The 24,042-nt window shown below is 39.6% G+C and overlaps 1 protein-coding gene across 2 annotated transcripts in view; it reads right to left on the bottom strand.

The window, feature by feature from the left end:
- LOC130608425 (potassium voltage-gated channel subfamily KQT member 1-like) overlaps positions 1-24,042 on the bottom strand; it is a 466,916-nt gene that overhangs the window by 387,060 nt on the left and 55,814 nt on the right. For both annotated transcript variants that reach the window (XM_057426291.1, XM_057426299.1), the window contains 4 exons: positions 21,309-21,419; positions 20,169-20,264; positions 19,157-19,285; positions 16,578-16,740 (listed from right to left, as the gene is read on the bottom strand). In XM_057426291.1, coding sequence (XP_057282274.1) covers positions 16,578-16,740; positions 19,157-19,285; positions 20,169-20,264; positions 21,309-21,419 — 499 coding nt within the window. The remainder of the gene's footprint in view (positions 1-16,577; positions 16,741-19,156; positions 19,286-20,168; positions 20,265-21,308; positions 21,420-24,042) is intronic.

Below are 24,042 nucleotides of genomic sequence, written 5' to 3'. Positions count from 1 at the left end.
ATGACTTGGCTTTCAAGCCACAAGTTCAATAGTATTCTTTCAGCCAGATTTGGACATGGTAGTTTTTCCATCTGAGGAACAGATTTAAATTATATTGAAGTCACAAATTAAGGGAAGATCTTTCTGCTTGGTTCAAAGTACTGACCACTTCTGGCTCTGCAAGGGTTATTGTAATGATGATCTTTGTTAGCATGGCACATGAAACACCTCCTTGACAAGTACCTGCTTCTTTTATGGCCAGATCTAACCATCGCTCATCTAAAACTACAAAAAACTCATAACTGAGACATTAGTGCTCTCCTGTTGCACTCTGAGGTCCTTATAGAGTGGCAGTCAGCACAACATATTCAGTTACTTGCAGTTCAACAGGTTAAATGAAAGCTGGCATGATGGAGACAAAATTCAGCAGCATTATTTACCCTGGAGTAGTCGGTCAGTTGCGAAAGCAACTACTTAGATACATCACTGAAATTGAAGAGAGCCTTTATACAACAAAACCTTATTTTTTTCATGGCTAAGATTGATTCCTATGGAGAGAGTCTCATGGAAAAATCCACCTTATTTCAGCATCTGAGTTGAGACAAATTCACACTACACAAGGGAAGGTGTGCAAATTTAGGATGCCTTATCTCACTGCAGCATGGTTTCTTCAGATGTTTGATAGAGAAGCTAACAAGATAAACATTGGAGAAGTCTCTTGGATAATTTCATCCCAAACAGAGAAGAAATGCATGACCCAGTCACAGCAGAATCTAAGCAAAGGGAGGGAGGGAGGAATGGGAACTCATTAAGGTCCATTCAGTGCTGGAGAGGGGAGATACGGAAATGAAGGAGGTAGAGGAAGAGAGCATCAGAGCTCTCCTTAATAAGCCTTATTCTGAATTAAATGTTTTAAAATAATAAACAGTAAACTTGTTCAGATTAATATTTTCTTTTTCAAAATTACTACTGACACATTTTATAGACCTCAACTTGCTCTCCATTTGTAAGAGAAATTCAAGAAGTATTCCTCCCCAGGCTGTTACCACTCCAGCTAGTCTGAATTTGGCATATACTAATGCATTTCTTTATCTAGCAAACATCTTTACCCCTTTAAGAAGACTTAAGCAGAAGATAGCAAATGTAAATTGAAGATCTTTACCAAGCGTAGTAATTCCCTGCAAAAGCTACCACTATCTTACCCAACTATCTCTATCAGCTAAAACTGATGTCATTTGTATGACATATGAATAGCCCTACTGTTTTATGACTGTGATTTTGCCTTATTAAAAACAGTGCAACGCAGAAATTGGAGATACCATTTCTGCAGCAATAAAAGGAAAAATCCTACATAACACTAATATTCTATTATGCTAAGACAAGTTTTCATGCCCTATTGCATATATTTTCTGCTTATCAGGCTGTCTGAATTAATCTGTGTGAACCTTAAGTTTTCTGTGCCCCCACGTACACCAAAAAGTAAGTGCATGCTCTCTCTCTTTTACTGAAACAACAGCCAATCTGGGCCCTTCAAAAAAAGAGCAAGAGGAACTTGTAGACTTCCATCTCAGGTTGCCAGCACACACTTGCTTCATGATGGCTCACTCAGCACAAACTAATCTAGGATAGATTCAGGTCAACCTGACCTGAAATGGATCTTAATTGAGTTAGTACAACCAGGCCTAGAGTATCCCATTGACATGGTCTGATTCACCCCATTAAAAACAAAATGAAAAAGCCACTAGCAAGCTAGTAACAAATACTGGCATTATGCAGTGCTTTTTTTTTTTTTTTTTTTTGACAACTGGAATCAAGTTCTGAGAACTCAGCATAATATAATACTTAAAAGAACATAAATGGATTCAAAGGGTCAGAACATGGCCACAGTTTACATACCTATGAGTTACATTCAGTACCAGGTTGTGTGAAAGCCAGAATTCCTGGAATTGGTTATCAGAATTGTTTTACAGATGCTCTGCTCATAATTCACCTTATTCAAAGAGGAAAAAAAAAAAATCCACATTATTCCCCTTTTATAGAGAAGTTTAAGTCCATGCCGTCTACACACAATTCTTGTGTTGGTGAGACCACATGCGACAGACCATAATAAGAACAAAAAAGAGGAAACCCTGGAGTTTTTTTCCTTGACAACAATGGAAGATGCTTAATGCAGAAATAATATATGATTAATATACAATTTTAAGACATCAGCATCACTTTATATTTCCAAGCTGGGCACATTTCTGCCGAGTTGAGTAATACCGACCACGTTTGTCATAATAGACAGAAGGGTGCTATATACAAGTGTTACCCACATTAGCATAGAACACAAACCAAGAGAATGCCCTAACAGAGGAGGCAAAGCAGAGAGGAAGGGATGTCCAAAGTGATTCATCACCCTTCCCTATACCTCTCTGGGCCCTATCCCAGAGGAATTCACATAGAAATCATTGCCACATCAGCTGGTATAGTCGCTGCAAATTTCTCTGCAGGAGAGTACTAAGAAGGTAGAGCTTTTCCCAGGGATATATTATTCACTTATGGTTTCCAAAGAGGTTCATTTAAATATAAATGTTCTCCTGCAAGTGAACAGGATTAATATTGAAAACGAGTATATGTTCCTTTTTTTCCACCTTCTCTTATAAGGAAGGAATGCATTGTCTACACAAAACACTGCTTAAATGCATCAGGGTTTCTTTCCATATATCTCCTACCAAGTGGCTTTCTAACACTGTTTAGCAGTTTATCCAGTATTACTATTCAGTTCAGTGACTGCTTTAGTTTTAACAGAACCATCAGCTGAAAAGTAAATATCATTAGCATGTTATAGAAATTCAACAGCCTAATTCTGCAAGAAAGACTAAGAATTTTAAGCACAACAACTCGTACATCATAGAAGTTTTTTTTACATCCTCAAAGTTTGCTCAGAATTCAACATCACATCCTATCAAAAAAGTAACAAGGTCAAATTGTATCATCAGTTGTAGTTCAATGCTAAAGAGTTCAGAATTTGGCCCAATTTTGATCAATACAAATAAGCAGTCTTACTTAGAAATTCATTAACTCTGATCAATATGTTTCATACAACAGCTGCAAAAAATCAATGAACGATGCAACCTATACAGAACATTGCAAATGTTTGCTCATTAGGAAATTACTGTTGCTTCCTATTTTCTTTCCAAAAAGATAACAACATTGCAAAACAGTGTTTAGCCAAGTATTCTAAAGCTAAAGGTGCACCAGTTGTATGTACACAGCAGAGTACTGGACACTCCAAATTGAAGGGGAATCAGTTCCAGATGTTTTCTACTGATTAAATTCAGCCCAAGCAAGGTTAAGTAAATGAGAAGCAGCTGCTTTTCTTTTTTTGCAAAAGTCATGAAAAATACTCAGAGTTCTGCTTTCCTCTAACTGGCAGACACATAATGCAGCACCTATTTTACTAAGTTTTCGTGATTAACAGAGACTGCGGACAGTCTTCAGAGAAACTAATTCTTTTCAGTCTGTCAGATCTCATGCATATCGCAATTAATGGAAGAAGTTCAATGATGACAACAAAACATTACATACATCCCTAAAACACAGCCACTCTCATTATATATGCTACTTTCTACTGGAGTAAGTAGAAATAAATAAACAAAAATGTTAGTGTCACTAGACCAGATAATGGCTCAATGTAATACTGGAATCAATGTACTGACCCATTGCTCCACTTCTGACAGGATAGAAAAGTGCATTGATTTCATGTTCTTAGACATAGCACTCATGTGAACAGCAGAAAGGAAAATCTTATCCAGAAATAGATGCAGCAGGCATAAATAGGAAATTATTCAAATATGATGATTAACAATGTAACAGCAAACAAGACCCCTTTAAATGTGGGAATTGTCTATCTCTGTCTAATTACCCCTCTGAAGATTTCTTGAACCTTTACTTGCAAAAAACAAAGATCATCAACTGGAATGTGTCCATTTTTACCAGTCACAGAGGTTGAAGCAAAGTTTTATTTCTTAGACTTCTCTCCTTCTATTTATACTTGGACAGACAGGGTTTTTTTTAGCCCCTAATAGGATTAAACTGATAGAAAGGTGTAAAAGTCCTTTGCACGTTTATCTTTAGGCAAATTGTCAGGCCATAGTTTCCAACACAGCACTTATTCCAGGTGGTGCATGGAAACATGTCCAAAGCTTAAAAGTAAAAGCAAAGATTCAAGGAGCTCCTGAGGAAAATTCAATTGAAAAAAGAGGCTTACAATAAGTGGAAGCAAAGACAGGTGGCATGGGAAGAGTACAGGGATGTTGTCCATGAAGCTAGGGACCAGGTTCGGAAAGCTAAGGCTCAGTCAGAATTAAATTTAGCTAGAGGTATTAAAGATAACAGGAAGGGATTCTACAGGTACGTAGCAAATAAAACACAGACTAGGGAGAATGTAGGCCCCCTCAGGAAGACTCTCAGGAGAACAGGCTACACAGGATTTGGAGAAGGCTGAGGTTCTGAATGACTTCTTTGCCTCAGTCTTCAATGCCAAAGGCTCTGACAAAACCACCCAAGTCTTGGAAGGCAGGTGCAGGGACTGTGAGAATGAAGACCTCGGGTCCACTGTAGGAGAGGATCTGGCTCGAGACCATCTTAAAAATCTGAACGTGCACAAGTCCATGGGTCCTGATGAGATCCATCCGCAGGTCCTGAAGGAGCTGGCAAATGAAGTTGCGAAGCCGCTGGCCATCATATTTGAAAAATCATGGCAGTCAGGTGAAGTTCCCAATGACTGGAAAAAGGGAAATATAACCCCCATTTTCAAGAAGGGGAAAATGGATGACCCGGGGAATTACAGACCAGTCAGTCTCACCTCTGTGCCTGGCAAAATCTTGGAGCAGATTCTCCTGGATGGCATGCTAAGGCACATGAAAAACAACAAGGTGCTTGGTGACAGCCAGCATGGCTTCACTAAGGGGAAATCCTGCCTGACCAATTTGGTGGCCTTCTATCATGGGGCTGCAGAACTGATGGACGGGGTAGAGCAGCTGATGTCATCGACCTGGACTTGTGCAAAGCATTCGACACTGTCCCACACGACATCCTTGTCTCTAAATTGGAGAGACATCAATTTGATGGATGGACCCCTCAGTGGATAAAGAACTGGCTGGATGGCCGCACGCAAAGAGTTGTGGTCAATGGCTTAATGTCCGGCTGGAGACCAGTAACGAGTGGGGTCCCCCAGGGATCAGTGCTGGGACCAGTCTTGTTCAACATCTTTGTCACTGACATGGATAGTGGGATTGAGTGCGCCCTCAGCAAGTTTGCCGATGACACCAAGCTGTGTGGTTCGGTTGATACCCTGGAGGGAAGGAATGCTATCCAGAGGGACCTTGACACGCTTGTGAGGTGAGCTGATGCCAACCTCATGAGGTTTAACCATGCCAAGTGCAAGGTCCTACACCTGGGTCAGAGCAATCCAGGCACAGTTACAGGTTGGGCAGAGAAGAGATTCAGAGCAGCCCTGCAGAGAAAGACTTGGAGGTGCTGGTCGATGAGAAAATGAACATGAGCCGGCTTCAGTGTGTGCTTGCAGCCCAGAAAGCCAACCGTATCCTGGCCTGCATCAAAAGGAGTGTGACCAGGAGGTGATCCTGCCCCTCTACTCTGCTCTCGTGAGACCTCACCTGGAACACTGTGTGCAGTTCTGGTGTCCTCAGCATAAAAAGGACATGGAACTGTTGGAACAAGTCCAGAGAAGGGCCACGAGGCTGATCAGGGGACTGGAGCACCTCCCGTATGAAGACGGGCTGAGAAAGTTGGGGCTGTTCAGCCTGGAGAAGAGAAGGCTGCGTGGAGACCTCATAGCAGCCTTCCAGTATCTGAAGGGGGCCTATAGGGATGCTGGGGAGGGACTCTTCGTTAGGGACTGTAGTGATAGGACAAGGGGTAACGGGTTAAAACTTAAACTGGAGAAGTTTAGATTTGATATAAGGAGGAAATTCTTTCCTGTGAGGGTGGTGAAGCACTGGAATGGGTTGCCCAGGGAGGTTGTGAATGTTCCGTCCCTGACAGTGTTCAAGGCCAGGGTGGACGAGGCCTTGGGTGATATGATTTAGTGTAGGGTGTCCCTGCCCACGGCAGGGGGGTTGGAACTAGATGATCTTAAGGTCCTTTCCAACCCTAACTATTCTATGATTCTATGATTTGTGGCTGGAAACATCTGGAAAGAACACCACACATACCTGTGTATCACAACTATTTTCCAGCCTTCATCTATGAGACTGCAAACAGCATGCTATGTAAAGAAGCATATCAAGCAAACTAAAACTGTTTAAAGAGTGGCTAACACATGGGCATCTAAACAGGGAGCAAAACTAAAAAAAGGAGAACACACATATGTGAGTATGTATAAACACACACATACACACACCAACACCCATCCCCTCAAAGAACCAGTTTCTTTTACTTCTAATTACGGAATCTTTACAGGCTTCCCAGCACACATACAAGGTATGCAAAATACATGCTTCACAAGGCACAGTAACTCACATTCAAGATGCAAAGCATATTTAAAAGAGTAGTAAATTTGCTACTACACCACTTAAGTAGAACCAGCTAAAAGCACCATAGTTTCTTTAACACGATTGCCTGATCTCCCACAATAATGTTTTGTCTTTCCCATCATAAAGAACACATTTTTGCGGCTAAAAAAGTAGCTTTACAATTCTGGATTAAATCACATCTTGTTTTCCCCACAGAGCATTCACTGCATTTTCTGCAAAAAAAACAGCTTCTCTTCTTGCAAAAGCTGACACTCTTGATTACCCCTCCTCCTTGTTTATGCTAACAATAAACAAACATGTAGGCCTATGTTTAATACTGCATTGACTAATAGCATCTTTCACTTCTGTAATGCTGTGTCAGTCTAAAAACACTTCATAAACAATTAAGACTTGCAATCTCTCTATGACAGAGACAAGACTTGTATTCATTTAACAGATGACGCAACTGAAGCACAGTGAGTTAATTGTCTGCCCAAGGTCACATAGTAAATCAGTAACAGAGCTAGGGACAGAATCCAGGAACATTGAGTCATGCAGCACTCCCCCCTTAACAGAAGGTGAGGCTTCTACATACAGCCTCAATATGAAAACAGGGTTTCTATTGCTGTCTAAGAACCCACTGCTACATGATGGAGCTTTATCATTATCTTCTGTTTTAATTTTAACAGTCTCTAACTACCTCTGTTGTTTTTTGTTATTTTTTTTGTGTGTGTGGAAAAGAGTTTGAGGTAAAGCTGTCAATTCTTGTTTTTTTTATGAAAAAAGTGTACACACACACACATCCCCCAAAAAAGGGAGAAAATGCCAAACCTTGTCCTTATTCCCATTAATAAGGCTAAGTATCTGCTTCTGACCTTCAGCGAAAAGACTCTGAGGTAGTTCAAAGACACCTTGACTTCCATACAGAGCTGTAATGGAAAACCTCACAGCCTACAGCACTACAATTGCTCACTATGACACCTCTGGCCTAAGTGCTGGTTGGGTGGTTCCCCCACCCCTTTCCCTTTCCTAATCCACTGGATCACACAGAGATGTACCTTGCATTTTGAAATAAAATTACTGTTGTTAGAAGTTTGGTCTGTGGCATGTTACATCACATATTCTGTATTCTGGGTTGCACTGAAGTGAGACTTGATACCTCACTGAAGCATATAACACAAAGATGAGATTTTAAAGTAGCAGTAATGAGACAGATCCAAACTGCACGGCACATACTTATCTGTGCTTTTAAAGGTAAGTTTCATAGACTGTTTCTCCAGGCAAGCTCCATTTACATATTAGTTTCTTATTCTCTGATGCACAATCTGCATTATAATTTTTAATATTAATTGACTACTTAGAACAGAATTGGAAAATCACTGTCTTTACCAGAGTTCAAGCCCTCTATAAAAAGAAAAGCCTTAAATCCCAAATTGGTTCTCCCCTCCCCCAAAAATAATTTGGATCATATGACCTCAAAAAAGGGAAGGTGTTGCAGAGCTATGCAGGTTTTGCAGAGCTATGCTGTAGTAGAACAGACTCTGCCTACATGGGCTCATTTGAATGCAACACATCCCCCAGTGTTAAGCAGCAAAGGGGGTTAGCTGTTCCACACTGGTATTGTGTACCATCAACAGCTTGTTAATAGATCAGAGATCAGGTCAAGCACATGCCTTCATACTTGGTATCAAAAAAGTGTAAAAACAGATCACTGCAGTAAATTACTGAAATACAGGATTAGTAGGGAAATATGAACCAGGAGTGAATTGCATGAGCATTGCTTCCTCTGTCGGAGGCTCAAAGGCTATCTTCCAAAGTACTCTCAGCCACTTCCGAGTTGATATCAACTGCATATTGAAGAAAACTTGTACTCTAATCCATGATCTGACCCACTGATGGACTTATTTGATAACACGAGGCTCAGAAACCTCACTGAACACATTTCTCAGTTAAATAGCAAACCACTGGTAAATATTTTGTTAAGTATCATCCAACAAGTTTTCATCCCTCTTGCAGTGGCCTAAGATAATTTACCAGGCCATAATCCAGATCCTGTGTTTATGCACATATGAGGATAAGACAGGAAAGACTAACTAAACTCTACATGTAAACTGCCTTCTGCCTCTGTCCTATCTACCAACACATATTGCCACATCACAAAATACCCCTATGTATACCCCAGATATGATTGCTCTTGGCCAATTCACATTCATGGTTACTTACGTCCTTCCCACTATCTGGGTTTTTTACAAATAGTTTGCCCACTCAGGATTACTCTAGGAAACTGACTTTCCTAGAAACAGAAATTCCTCCTTCCCTTCCTTTCAAAGCATGCATTGCGTGCCCTTTTATAGGCCACCCATGCATCTCACCAGCCTCCTATCAGTCCTGTTGGAGGCTTTTAGGTTGTTTCTGACCACTTTCTTACTCCTTAGCTACTTACTCTGCAAGCCCAGATAACTAAAAGCAACCTGACTTTAGTGTTTTCAGGGAGAGTAATCCTTTCCATTCTGTTGACTCAATAAGCTTTTCGCTGAATCATTAGCCAAACAATAGCAAGTAACACAATTTCTAGTCTTTATTTTCAGTGAAAAGAAAAAAAAAAGCATTATTTCCTCACATCACTGCTGTCCTTACACTTGGACCAAGTGTATAATTGGACCAAGTGTATAATTGGACCAAGCTTCCACTCTGCATAGATTTTCATCTCAAGTGCAGGTCATGAAAAGAAACAATTTACCCAGATTTTTCCTATCCTTCCTACATTTTGGAAAAATGACAGCTTGGGATATCTACTGTGGAGCTCCTGTGTCTCCTGAATTCTTCTGTATTATCCTGCATTAGCACTGCTAGCAACAGGGCCTAAGTTTTGCACTGAATTTGAAAGACCTAAGGAATTATGCTCTATCCAAACTCTTCCTGGTTTCACTTTAAGTGATTTAGCTGTAACAGCAATTTCTCTAATTGACCAGGTGTCTATATCTAACTTGGTTTACTTTTGTTTGTGTTGTACAATCATAGTTTCATATCTATGGTAGTAACAGTAGTTATACTACTAGCATGAGATATTTACAACTAAATAATGACATAGTTTATAGAAATACAGACTGGGTAGAATATCAGAGTCCTTGAGAAGTGGAAACACAGGATGCAGTGTACAGGAACAGAGACATAAAATAGGAGATGGGGCACAATCTTAGCATTGGAGACCCCACAGCTATAAACAGTTCACTAATGGTCAGTTAAAATAAAAATGAACTCCTGGAGCAGGACAAAACAGGTTTTAAGGGTAACAGAGAACAAAGAAATCCTATCTCACATACATAAAAGGGAGCATACACGTAAATTTGGATGAAACCTGGAGCTGCACACCAATGAAGAAATACGTAAATGTGTGTTAGGAAATGTGTATGTGACCCCAAATGAATCTCAGGAGAGGAAGATCAAACTGTCATGACAAACATCATATTCCTCCCTGTGAAGGACACCAGATTTCAACAACTCATTGTACCACTTCCTCTTCTCCTGCTGCAGCAAATGAAACCTTAGGACCCAGAGGAGCATAAATGCCAGGAAAATAGGTAGAAATTAAGAAGTATGTGTTACAGTTTTCATTGCATTTTTTTACTATTATTGCAACTTTTAAAATACATAAAAAACAGATTGTGTTTGATTCTTTTGTAAGGATTAGATCAGACTAATAGCAATTAAATCTCAAAATTTCAGCTATACTAGCACTAAATTTTAATTCTACTTTTATAACATACTTCCTCTCATTTATAAAAAAAAAAAAGACTTTGAACCTCACACTTTGTAGTTTTGCTTCTATTTATTAACTCTAAGTTTTCATTCTCAAATTCCAATAACTCTATTTCACTTCTCTCTCCTTGCCAAGGTTGGCTAAGTCTATCATTTTATGGTTACACCCCAACACACCTTTCATATTTTTAATCAAACCATTAGAAGTACAACTCAAAGGTAGAAAACTCCTTCTACTCTCCACTTTCTGTACCGAGGCTACTGAAGACCTAGCTGAATAGTAGGTTTTCTGAATGCATTCCTTCAGACACAGGTATCAGGAAAAGCCCACAAAGTCCTGTTTGTGAGAAGAGTCTGTTGGTTGCTCAAATATAATAAAAGGAAAAAATTATTTTCTGTCTTTAAGGTCAACAGTTGAATTCTCCCATGACATCCTTATGACAGGGTCTTGTGTTTTCTTCCTTCCTTCTCTTGCCCAGACACCTACACAGCAAGACTATCATGATGTATATTCTGGATCCAAGAGCAAAAATTTTCAGGGCCACATAGATTCACAGAATGGTTTGGGTTGGAAAGGACCTTAAGATCATCCAGTTCCAACCCCCCTGCCATAGGCAGGGACGCCTCACACTAGACCATGTTGCCCAACATGCTGTCCAACCTGGCCTTGAACACTGCCAGGGATGGAGCATTTACCACTTATTTGGGCAACCTGATCCAGTGACTCACCACCTTCACAGTAAAGAACTTCCTTATATCTAATCTGAATCAGTACCACGAAACAGCTTAGCAAAAACTACATAATTGATTAGGTCAATTTAATCTCACTTTTAAAAGCTGCCTTTGTTACTAGGCAACATGTTTACTCAAATATAATTTATTCACATCACATATTTTCTACATTGTTTAACAGTTTCTTGAAAAATGAATTTTTGACAACAAAACAGCTGATTCTAGGATATGCCCTCCTTTGCAGCTTAATTATTATTTTTTCCTCACTGCTATGCTGATACTGTCTTTTCTCCCAGTTTTAATACTCAGCTTTCCCGGAAACACCACTACAACCAGTCCATGGTGGACAGGACTTCTGTTGCTCATTTGAGTTTCCAGCTCTGTAACACAAACTTGTCATTCACCATGTGCTTATACTAAGCCAATGTCATCAAAGTCTCCCTACCATACAGGAAAATTTATTTTTGCTGCTCCTGAACAGTTATATTCAATTTTACATCATAACTGAAGTCAGTTGGAACATTATCAACTAAATGAAGTTTAATCAAATGTACTGTCTTTGATGAAGCAAAAATGTTTTCTGGATTAATTACAATTAATTAAAATTAATTTAATTTAAAAGGTCTAAATTTGGTTTGGCTGATATTACTAATCAGAAAAAGTTTGAGAGCTGCAAATACCTTCTCTCACTATGCACTCTCATGGTCTTTGGGAACGTCTGGTACAAAATGCCTGCTCAAGTCTGGTGTGACCAGTGATCTAAATTCTGATCCTAAATCAGGCAGAACAGGAAATTGAATATATACAGAGTAAAAATAAATTTTTAAACCTCAAAAGCTGCCAGATTTAATCAGAAGTAAGTTTGGCAGAGGCAGATAAACTACAGCATTCACTGAAAGTTCTCACTTGGGGCAGCCAGGGCTGAAACAGCAAAGACCAAAAACTTTCTAGTAGAGGCATACAGGTATGTTTCCAGAATTCTTATGCACAGACAAGTACCATTAGCTCCTAGAAGTCCTGAACTGACTGACAAATTAAACAGCCCTATGCTGAATATAGATTTTTACTGCAAAACCACCAGCATCTGCTCAACTTACCTCCTTAAGAGCATGACGTTGTTCCGAAGCATTGTATCTGGATACTTTCTCTTGCTACTTTGGAGCATACCTTTATATTTACGTTTTTCTGACTTACTGACAGTTATGCAGCCCCTCAAAAGCTTTGCTGTTTGCTTTATTCTGTTAATTTTAGCCACATGTTTTTTCTCACCTTTCACTCAGCTTGTCAGCACTGGAACCTATGAATCCACTTCATTTAACATGTTTGCTTCCTTATATGCACTGCAGATTGTGATCCATCTACACCACTGAGAGAAAGCAGCCCTTTTTCCCAGTGGAAATGCAATCAATCTCTAGGAACAACCAATCCATTACTAGATAGGTGAATTCTTGAGTGTCAGCATCAAAACTAGCATTACAGACAGAATAAATCAACATTAACACTACTACACACCTTTATACAAAAGTGCTTACAAAGGTATTCTGGGGGTCACTGAAAACTAGTTTCCCCCCCCCACCCTCCTGGTGAAAAGTTACTCTTGTGCAGTTTTGTTTTAAAATCAGGGAGGGGGAGAATATGTCACATGCAAGAAATTCCAAAAAGCAACAAGAAAAGCACAGTGATAAATAGGGAATTCTGTCTTTACCCTAGCAGAGATTTATCACTGTAAGAGTCTTTTGACTTTGACAAATTTTACAGTAATGAGTTGTGTATACAACCTACAATAACTGACAGAAAATAATATATTCCATCTGCTGATGTCCCAGGAGGCTGCCCTTCAAGGTCCAAAAACTTTCACGTTTTTATAATTTTTTTCCTCCCTAATAAAAACATTATGAAACAGCTATTCAGTTCATTTTGAGAAGCATACATTGCAGCGACTAGCTGTTATTCCAAGACAAAATTCAAGTGTATGCAAAAGATTTGAGTTACACTCAAATGTTATTTGTTTTTCTTCTACTTGGATCAGTCTTTATGATTTGCCATTCACTCTTGCTATCATAAGTAGCTACCATCTTGATACTTAAGTGCCTTCTTTTAGTCTTGCAGGAATATTAAAGGTGGAAAAGTTCATACATGTCTTGTCATACTGATAACAGACCCTGCTGCAGAAAAGTATGTACAAAAGAGTTGGTGAAAGTAAAAGTAAAGATCAATTTTAAGACTATAAAGAACAATTATAATCTCAGGTGAGGATTAATTCATTGCGGGTTTTAAATCACAACATGGAAAAATATAAACTATACACCCCAGTATGCAGGAGCTCCTCAGCAGAAGCAATAGATATTCATGAAAAGAATATACCGCACTAGAGTATCTTCAGCATCCCAGTTACATTTCAGATTTGTTCTTCTTAAATCTATGTTTGCTTTAGCTGCTCCTTTTTAATTTCTTTCTAAATATCTTAATCACTTTGAGAGGTTTCAAACAAGGAAACTATTACTGCAGAATACTCTTTGGCCTTTCCATTCCTGCGAAGACAGTCAAGTTCTCAAGGTTAGAGCACTGTTAGTTACACCCAAAACTCCATGCATGGTGCAGAACTAAGTCAGGAATTGTCTTCCTTTTAGGTTATTGTGTTTGTTTCAAGCTTCCACATTTATGGTATGTAAAGATATAGCTTCTACATCACACACTATCCACTACATGTTTATTACATACTCAAGTATACCAGAAACCTTAATGATGATCATATCTACAGGCTTTATAAAGCTTCCCTTTTCTCTTCATATAGAAGAAGTAAGCATTTTTGCTTAGCTTTGAAAAACATGCTTCCTAAGCAAGTTTTGAGCAAGCCAAGAGGATGCTGCTTGGACATGGATATATGAACCCGGTATCCTAAGAAAAACCTTAACTTCATGAAAAGGCACATTCATACAATGTGGTTCCTGGATTAAGGCAAAGCTCCCTTTTATCAAGGAAATTTTAACTTAATTTCAGTCTATTTCTGACCAGAATGTAAAATTGCCTTAATGGGACTGTTTATTCTGTTGTCTGCACTTGCCAGGCATTTGTTTCAGGTCTCCCTACAGTCTCTCTTACGTCTGACTAAAGCAACAGACTAGAAGAGCTATTTTAAAGCAACAGCTCTGCTCTTCCTAGGTCAAGCCTATAAAAGATGTCTAATTCAACCCCAAAGTCTGCCATCATCTGTAAAACATCCAGTCTCCTCAATCAATGAATAAAATATTCCACTATAGCAACACTGAAACAGAAGCTGGCATGGCCCTTTTCAATTGCCTTTCTTTATTATTATTTTCTCTGCCTTTTCTACTCTCAGCTTTTTGAGAGGGAAAAAATACTCCCATTTACAGGCTTGAAGCCTAGTACTTTCACTTCCCAAGAATAGAAACCTATTAATTCTGGCAAGAACTTTACCAAGAGAAATCAGGTTTAAACTTTTGAGAGGTGTCAAGAATGTTCAGTCAATTGAGCAATCAAGTTAGCCAGCTGCATTCTTGGAAGCTTTGCAACAGAAGGAATAAATCAGAAAATCAAATGAAGTGTGACTTAAGTCTGACACTGCCTAAGGCAAAACATGAAATAAAATGAAAAATAGATAAAACTTAACTGGTAAGGGAATAATATGCATGACTATTTCTCAGAACAAGAATAAATTAGACCAGCTCTAATAAAGAACAAGAAAACGTTTTCAGAAAAAGAGGAAAAAAAAAAAATCTTTCATTTTCCTCAGTTACCTAGATGTCAGGCAGGAAGAGATACAGGCTTGGATTTCAATCTCTTTGCTCAGACTAACTATGAATGCTTAAGGAACATAGATTAAGTGAATAAATGTGCATTTTCAGAGTCATGACTACAGACAACATAGTCTTCAGCATCTTTACTGTTACAAGTTACACAACACGTTGCTGCTTCTCTCCATCACCAACTGATACCAGAATATCAAAATACACTAAGTAAAACCTGCTATTACATGATCAGTAAGGGAAGCTGCATGTATCTAATAAACATGCTGAGAATGAACGCAGTATTCTGTTAAGAATGCAGTTAAAGCAGCAAATTTATAAATCACACATCCACCCCCTTTCCCAGAACCCTATAAAAAGCACTGGAAACACCAAACAACAACGAAAATATCACCACTGCTGAAAAGCGTCCCATCCTCAAAGTGACAGATATAAGATATATATGAGTTTATAAAACAAAAAAGAACATGAGGAGTAATGAAAACCTCAATCAGTGGAAGAAAGAAACTCTTCCACAATGGCAGTTCATGTCTATCAGTTGCACAAAGCACAGGCTTCAAGGTCCCTCTAAATCCCTGTGGGGGTGAGATGTTCATACTCCCTTTAGATATGCTTCAGTATGCCCCGGCTCTCAGATCCCTGCTATTCCACATCTGACTGACTATTGTGTCGTACATGACAGTTGCATTGACAATACAGTCTAGGAACCACATAAAGTCAGAGCAACCCAATAAAACTCCTACCTTTGTTTATGTTCAATACAGAAGACACTATATATTCCTTCTGAGGCAAAAATATATAAAGTAGTTTTTATTAAAGAAGCCATCATATCAAATTCTGTGTCAGCTTCAATATCACATAAGAGCAGCAATTTTATACAGCGTTGATGTTAGGTTTTCATCTGCCTTTGATAAACCTCAAGACAAAGCACCACCTGATAACATACCTTAGACTACAGCCAGCATCTTTGAATATGTCAGTTAACTTGGCAAGACTTTGCATACCTGTGGGTATCGAATATAAGTCCTCCTATAAGACTATGAGGAAACAATCTCCCATTGAGCTAAAGTCTTAGCAGATCCAGAACTAGCACAGTTTTCCCCAATCCCATCAGACAAAGGAAACAAACACAAAGGTGGAAAAGTTAGCTTTCAAGAAAAAACCCTGACTTTATAGTGAACAACACTGTTTCATACCCACATTTCCACTACAAACTTAATTAAAATGAATCCTACAAACAAAGCAATACCTTAGCTCAGCAGTGAAATTTAAGCAGTTTCCAGGCTGAAATGCAACAGCCTCCTATACCAACACACAATATTTTAAATGAAGCAAGAAAAAACCCTATTTATCAAAACCGTATGGTTGGCATACGCATAAAAATATTCAGCTTTTCCTATCATAATTTACTTGCACAGCGTTTAAGAGGGTGCTGTAAAAAAGTAAAGATATTTTTCATGTTTCATTTTCCTTCCTTCAGGCTTTATGTAAGGTAAAATTTAAAGATGGGGTAGTTAGGAAGAAGCTTTCCATCCACCTCTGAGATAATTGAAAAAAACAGAATTAACAATATATCCACCATCTTGACTTTAGTATACCAAGAAAGTTCTTTTGATATTCACACCACATGAATCTGAAGGTTTCCTGTAATTTGTGTTCCCCCTCGTTTTGGCATATTAACTGTCCTTGGTTTGAGGCACCTTCCTTTACTGGTTAATTTTTTTCCCCCAACCCCAGAAATTTTCCCTTCATCAGCTTAATTCACTTTAACATTGTCTCTTAAAAGACGCTAACCCAAACATGAGTAAAATTAAATTACCTCCGGGCTCCTCAATGTAGAAAGACACATCTTTTTTGTCTTCTTGTCCATCAATGTGATCATAAGTGATCTGTGGAACAGACAAGGCACTTTCTCCTGGGTTTATTACCTGTGCAGAACCATTACCACAGCCTAGTTTCCCTTTTCTTTTGTATCTTCTAGCCTGTGGTAGTAGAAATGGGATGAAATCAGAAGATACTATCAGAATAAAAGTAAAGTAAATATATGAAGTTCACTATACAGTAAATTCATTTAAAGTTGGTTGTTTGGGTTTGTTTTGTAATTCATCAAAAGTGTTACAACCTCGGTTGATGTCCTCAAAGTGGCTGATTCTGAATTATCAACTTAAATCTGGTAAGAATTTGATTCACAGAACTTTCCTAGCACAGTCTGAAAACCAGATCTCCAGCAAAATTTCCCAAACTGGGTCCAAACCTCAAGGCACTCAAAATACTAACTACTTGAGTACACCAGCTTGGCGGTAGCATCTTTCTAAAGCTCTAATTAAACATACCCATAGACTTTGAATTAGGAGCTAGGCACTGTGAAGTCTTTTCAACTAAAGAAAATTTCACCTTTTACCAAAAAGGCTGAATTAGGCACATCAGGAGAAAATAAAACCTTTCTTTTGCCTCCAAAGTTGAAGTTCTGATTTCAGAAGCCTGAGAGGCAACCTAATAAACACCCTACAATTGGCACAAAAGAAGTGGTGGGGGGTGGGGGGGCAAGGCAGAGAAGGTTTGTTGTTAACTGGTTCCAAGCAAGGTTGGTCTCCATCTGTCTTTCCGTCTTTGTGACTGCTAGTGATCAACATATCAGCCAATCATATACTGACTACATGGCATGTGCTGTCTGCCTCCTGGATGCTGCCACCACCTAGTTATATTAATATTACTTCTTCAATATTTATTTCCAGTCTCAATGATTACCTACCCTTTGGTCTAATCCCACCTGGGTCTACTATTCCCACACAACTTAAAATAGAGGTAAGAGCCATATTTCAATTCACCTGCTGCTCCAGTAATCTTCTGACAAGGAGCCGAGATCAAAGGCTACTGCACTCCATTCTACAAAATGTTACAGCCTCTGATTTGACCACTAAGCAGTTAAACATCATCATCAAGAACATGTATTTGCACATATCAACACAAATAGCTCGAGGCTCGATACATTCACAAATGGGACAATGCCACCTGGTTAAGTCAACCAATTCTTATTTTATTACTATCTGCATCCAATCTTTTTTAATTCATTTTTCTGTTCAGCTCTGCAGCAATTATACTAAACTTGTTCAAAATTAATCAAATGGAGGACAAAAAATGGCATAAAATGAGCATTTATTATAGTCAGTGCATGCACTACCATGTGTGGAAATGCTTCTAAATGCAAATATTATGGGCTGTCATAGGAGGAAAAGAAACTAGGAATTCTATGGAGAATAAAATGCACAAGATGTTCAATATACATTCAAGTCTTTAGAGTAAGAGGCTAGGTAGAGAAAGAAAGCATTAGCCTCCTTTGACAAGAGAAGATAACCCATTGTAAGAGATGAAAAAAACTTTACTATGGTAATGAATTAGGGTTAGGAGTTCACAGGGAAGTTGAGATTTAGTAATACATTAGGGAAATCCGTCTCTTTAGAGAAAACAGAGGGAAAATACTAAGGTTACTAAAAACTGTCTATTTTTACCATTCTCCAATCCTTCCTAGTATGTGCAGCTCAGCAACACATACTAAGCAGCCTTACTTCAGCTTTACCTCTTTCCTCATGGCCAGTCATGAAAGTGTTACTCTCATGGCAAAGTTACACTCTGCTCAACACTGGCTGCAATGCTGCAACACCAAAATATATACGTGTGTTCAGATCATGTCAGTGCAGATTTGTACATGTGCTGTGGGGAAATTGCACTGCAATTCTCCTCTGGACAATAGGGATCAGTGGCTGAATCCAGGCCTATAAAATCACTTTAGAAACCCTGAGTATCTGAGCTAGACCTGCAGCCGACCTGGGCCTTTCTACAAGGGGTGTTGAAGGCTAAGCAAGCTTGCCAATAAAACTACATAACTATGTTTAGGCAATCCCCCCTGTGTAGACAAACACTGTTCCACTTTACTGCAGCCATAGCTCATGAATTTGCCCAAATTTCTACACACCGCCCCAAATAAAAGTACCACAGTGAGAAGGGCTTGCAAAGATATGGTCAGCCACCTGCTGAACTTAAATTTGTATGCTAGCTTTTTCCTTTCTTCCTGTATGCAAAACAAATGCAAAATGGGGAAGTGTCATCATTGACTTACACTATCTTTTGGGAGGTAGTGGAGACTTCAAAGGGGATAAACCAATGGGGAATTGGCACCTGCCGAGCATCAGGGCAAATTTAAAATGAGAAGACACTTGTCCCTCAGGAATATTTTAAGGAAAACTACTCACACTGTGACATGGGGAAAGCAACCAAATGTCCCATTACAAATGTCTTTCAGCTCTCCAAATTCTTTGTACATTTCATAAGGATTTTGGCAGGTTATCCCAATCAAATTAAAAGCAAGAACGGAAGAGAGCTCTGCCGACGCTCCACTACCTGTTTTCTCAGGCTGGGGCTAGATGGCGCTGGTGGCTTTTTGGGATTTTGCACCGGTGATGTAACATAGATCTTCCATGTTGCTGTAGAACTGCAGGATTTCTCTGCTGCATAGCACCGCCACAGAGTCTATAACAAAATCCAATAATCTCAGTGAAAAAGCAGTCACTGTTGTCCTGTGGGACATGCAAGTCAAACTGACAGCAAGTCTTCAATCGATGTAAACATGCTGCAAAAGGGTTCTGACTGCAATGACTGTGATGTACCACATCACACCATGCCTAATAACATACACCCCTTTCTGTATACAATTGTGGTAAATATAATTTGCACCAGGAAACACACTCAGCACACACTGGTCTTAAGTATGCTTTTCATAGTGTTCTCGCTAGGAACTAGAGTCTAACACACCCACAGTAAAACAAACAAACAAACAAGCAAACCCAAAACCCCCTCATAAAATCCCCACAAGCATCATAGAATACTGCTTTTTCCTTTTTTCTGCAATGGGTCACATCTGAGTGTGCACCATGCTATTGCATTCATTGTATTATCATACAGACAGTTATGCTGGAACACTTTTCTGTATTAAGCTGTATGTAAACATATACACACACTCAGCACCTCAGGATCTGGCAGTTGCACAAGACCTAAGGGAATATTAAAAGCTGGTTATGAATTAATTATTATAATTTTTTTTTCCTTACTATTTGCCAAATAGACTCATTGCATACAGTTTGTGTCACTATGCCTGTGAATAGCAGGTTTGTAAAGCCTTCTATGTTCATTCAGAGCAGGGGGAAGAGGCAATTATCTAATTCTATCTGGTGACTGAAGTGGGTCAAAAAGACAAAATGATTAAATACAAGTCATAGATTTATAGTAAAGTCTAGTAACTATGATTCTCAGCATTGATTTATAGTAAAGTCTAGCAACTGTGATTCTCAGTACTTTACTAGATCACACTCCCTCTCCAATACTCACCTAAACATTTTACTGTTAGGGGCCTTACCTGAATTAGAGAAGCTGCAGCTGGGATTTGTCTGTTGAAATGCTTCTGACGTTGCTTCTGCTGCACTTTCAGGGCAAAACCAGACCCCAGAATACCCTGAATGTAACCAGAAATTACTAGTCAAGCTTTACATGCCTAAAACAAATACTTAGCTAGGAAATAAAGACATTTTCATAGAAGACTTTCCTAGAAATAGAAAATTTCTGAATTTTCAAATGTCCACAGTGACAAAGTTCTATTTATTTCAACAGATAAATCTGAAATTGCGCATGTTGATGTTGGCATCATGTACCTTCAATGAACAGCATGTGTTTATTGCTGTGATCTACAGGTAACTTTAAACAAAGATTGTCATGTTCCAAAGCAGCCCTACCCAGAAGCCCTATTGTCAGAAGCAAATGTCAATGTCACATGACTGATCTACAGCTATTCTTTGCACTTATTTTTAATTCCTTAAGAGAAAACAAACAAACAAACAAAACCAACAACAAAATCCAAACCACAACTGAAGCTAGAGCGCAGTGTGGTTTTCCAGGCAAACTAAGCATAGAAGATGAAGATATGCTTTATGATTTCATCATGTCTGTTAAAACTGATAGCTACTTAAGATACCCTTTGTCTTTTCTAATTATTTTGATGTTGCTGTCTTTATTTCCCTCCCCATTTGTTTATCTGAAGACCCCAGAAGCCCAAAGATGCTTTACAGGAGCCTGCAGGAAAGCAGATGCAGTTTCCTAGACCTCTTTTGTGGAGCTGTTCCTCTCCTTGCAGGACGCCAGGCTGTTCTTACATAATCACAAAAGAGCAGAAATGAAGTTTCACCTCTGGCACCAACATACTGATAAAAAAAAAACCTTCTCTTTTGCTTTTCCTCAAAGAATAGCTTCAGTTCTCAAAATAGTGAAAATTATTCTTACCTCCTTTCTAGGCCACATCTCCAAAATAATTGCAGTAAAGATACAGCAGTTTCATTTGCGTGTGTATGTGCACAGCTATAAACATACACTTGAGCATGTGTGTGTCCACATTCTGAAGCAACACCCACCTCCATTATTTCCTATCAAAGGCACCAATTTAAAACTACCTAATTGTGAGCCCAAGTCAGACATATTTTAGTAAAGAGATCCAAGTTCTACTTACAGCTGGCAGAGCAAAGAAAGATATAGCAAATACTGAAAAACAGGAAGCTATTGTCTTCCCAATCCATGTCTGGGGAACTTTGTCTCCATAACCGATTGTTGTGACTGTTACCTATGTCAGAAACAAACATCTGATTCATTACAATGCAGTACCTTTTTTCTCCCTCCCCAAAAAAGCAGGGAAAAAAAAAAAGAAAGAAAAAAGGAGGGAAATACCGTAAGATATACATAGATCAACAGTGTTTGTGCATAAGGAAACCACAGGAGTATGGTAAACATCACTGGAGCTTTACCCTGCTTTTACATTCTTCAACAGGGATTCACAACTGTTTTGGATGCAACAGTAGCCTGGACCCAGGATGGCTGCTCTCACAGTTTGCAGCTGGCTGGTTCTACCCTTCCAAAACTGCAAGGATTTGCCCTGTAGACTTGATACCATAGGCTTACAGTACTTCCACTTTTGCTTTTAAAATGTGGCTCCACAGAGTTGAGAAGAAAGCCCTGAAAGCGCTGACTTGCACACAGCTACATACACAGACATTGCTGAACTCCACAGTCAGGCAGAGACACTAGGTGCAGCAGGGTAAAACCTATGCCCTGTGCTGGCAGGAAGGAAATGGTACAGAACTAACACCCTCCAATCTGAATCTTCAGAGCAAAAGAAACACACAACCATTCCAAGACATGTCATCTCCCAAATTAAATATTTCAGGAGATGAGGAGCTAAGTACATCTGGGCACTATGTTCAGCTTTTTTCCCTCCCCACGCAATACAGCTGTTTGCTGCTCAAAATGGTGTCTAAACCACAGGACCTACTTATCACTTATCATGGTGTAGCAAGATCCAGGTACTACCTAAAAGACAGAGAGACCAGAGTCAAGGCAGATAACCTAACAAGCAGGGTAGTGTCCTCACAGTCAGGATCCAGTCCCACAACACTCAAGCAACAGAGGTGCAGAAAGAACAACTAGGTTAAATCAGGAATCCAGATTATAAAGCAGTATCACAGACAGCTGTGGAACAGGTCCAATATCAAGCCAGGAGGTCCACCCACAGATCATAGTTAGAATTAGGTCCAGTAGTCAGCATATGGATCCACACGATGAGGCAAATTCAAACTAATAGCTCAGGGACTAAATCACTGTGGAAGTGTCAGGCCAACTGAAAAGCCACAGAGGCAAGGACAAGCTGGGTGAAACAGAGGTTTGGGGCTGTTTCTGAAGACCCCCAGCAGGGTGAAAAAGAATTTATTAGAAGCCCAGTGGTCAGTGAAGGATTGGTTCTGTGAGGCAATCAGAGTCCAGGTGAAGGCTGATGCATCAGAAGGGTTTGTAGTATAATAAGGACCAGCTGGTCCCCAACAGAAGGTGATCCCAAGGAAGGAGCCCAAGATAAGCCAGGGGAATCCCACAGCTGGTGAATCAGGGGTCTCACCACCCTGGGCCCAGCCCCACAGTGGTATAGACCCACAGGCAGTGGCCATGTCCAACAAAGAGTTTATATCATAGAATCATGGAATTGTCAGGGTTAGAAGGGACCTTTGGAGATCATCTACCTCAACCCCCTGCCAAGGCAGGGTCACCTAAAGCAGGTTACACAGGAACATATCCAGGCAGATTTGGAATGGCTCCAGAGAGGGAGACCCCACAGCTTCCCTGAGTAGCCTGTTCCAGTGCTCTGGCACCCTCAGCATAAAGTTCTTCCTCATGTTGAGGTGAAACTTACAGTGTTTTAGTTTATGGTCACTGCTTCATGTCCTGTTGCTGGGGTCCACTGAAAACAGTCTGGCACCATCCTCCTGGCACCCACCTTTGAGATACTGATATGAGATCCCTCAGTCTGCTTTTCTCTAGACTAAACAGGCCAGGTCCTGCAGTCTCTCCTCATACAAAAGATGCTCCAAACCCCTGATCATTCTTGTGGCCTCTGCTGGACCCTCTCCGGGAGCTCCTTGTGTTTCTTGTACTGAGGAACCAGAACTGGGTACAGTTATTCCAAGGTAATGAGGTAAGATTGAGGTTAAATATGAAAGCCAGCCCACAGGTTGACCAACTACTATCAAAGTAAGCTTTTAAAAGTTTTCCTTAAAAAAAAAAAAAAAAAAAAGAAAAAAGAAAAAATAGGCTAGTGTTTATTCCTCATGAATCTCTCTCTTGATGAAGTCAACTTCGTGGTACCTACATCCTGTAATGAATATTATTACTTTGAACTGCAAACTGCTCTCAGCAGGAGCTCTGTCTTGCCAGGTGTTTGTCCAGATTTAACATGGCTTGCCCATGAAATGACTCAGGTGCTGTGTACTACCAGCAGTACAAACAGATGAGTTTGCCAGCCACCAAAATTCAGCTTTGAAATGCAGTATGTGTTAGTGGGGAGTGAAGGAAGTTAAAGCAGTGTTTCTTTAACGACACTTCAACTCCTCAGTGCACCCAGATGACCCCTTAAAGTCTGGGATTTTTCCTTCCTTTTCCTCTCTTTTTTCTTATGAAAGGCTTCTTGTTATTTTGGGGGGTTTTGTTGTTTTTTGGTTGGGTGGTTGGTTTTTTTTAGTTCTCCAGCACTCAGGACTTAAAAACAAACTGCAGTAATGTTGAGCTGCCTTAGTGTTACTATGGAAGACAGCATGAAAGCTAAAACCACAGAAAAGATGATTTTTCCATCTCTACAGCAGGCATTTGGCTGGCAGATTCCTGCAGGTGCCTGAACATGTCTCGGAAAGTTTATCCCTGGCTAC

Source organism: Pezoporus wallicus, unplaced genomic scaffold, assembly GCF_028554395.1.
Source record: "Pezoporus wallicus isolate ANWC-B61680 ecotype Strahan unplaced genomic scaffold, APGP_CSIRO_Pwel_v1 scaffold_3294, whole genome shotgun sequence".
Lineage (NCBI taxonomy): Eukaryota > Metazoa > Chordata > Aves > Psittaciformes > Psittacidae > Pezoporus > Pezoporus wallicus.
This window is presented reverse-complemented; position numbering and strand designations above follow the sequence as displayed.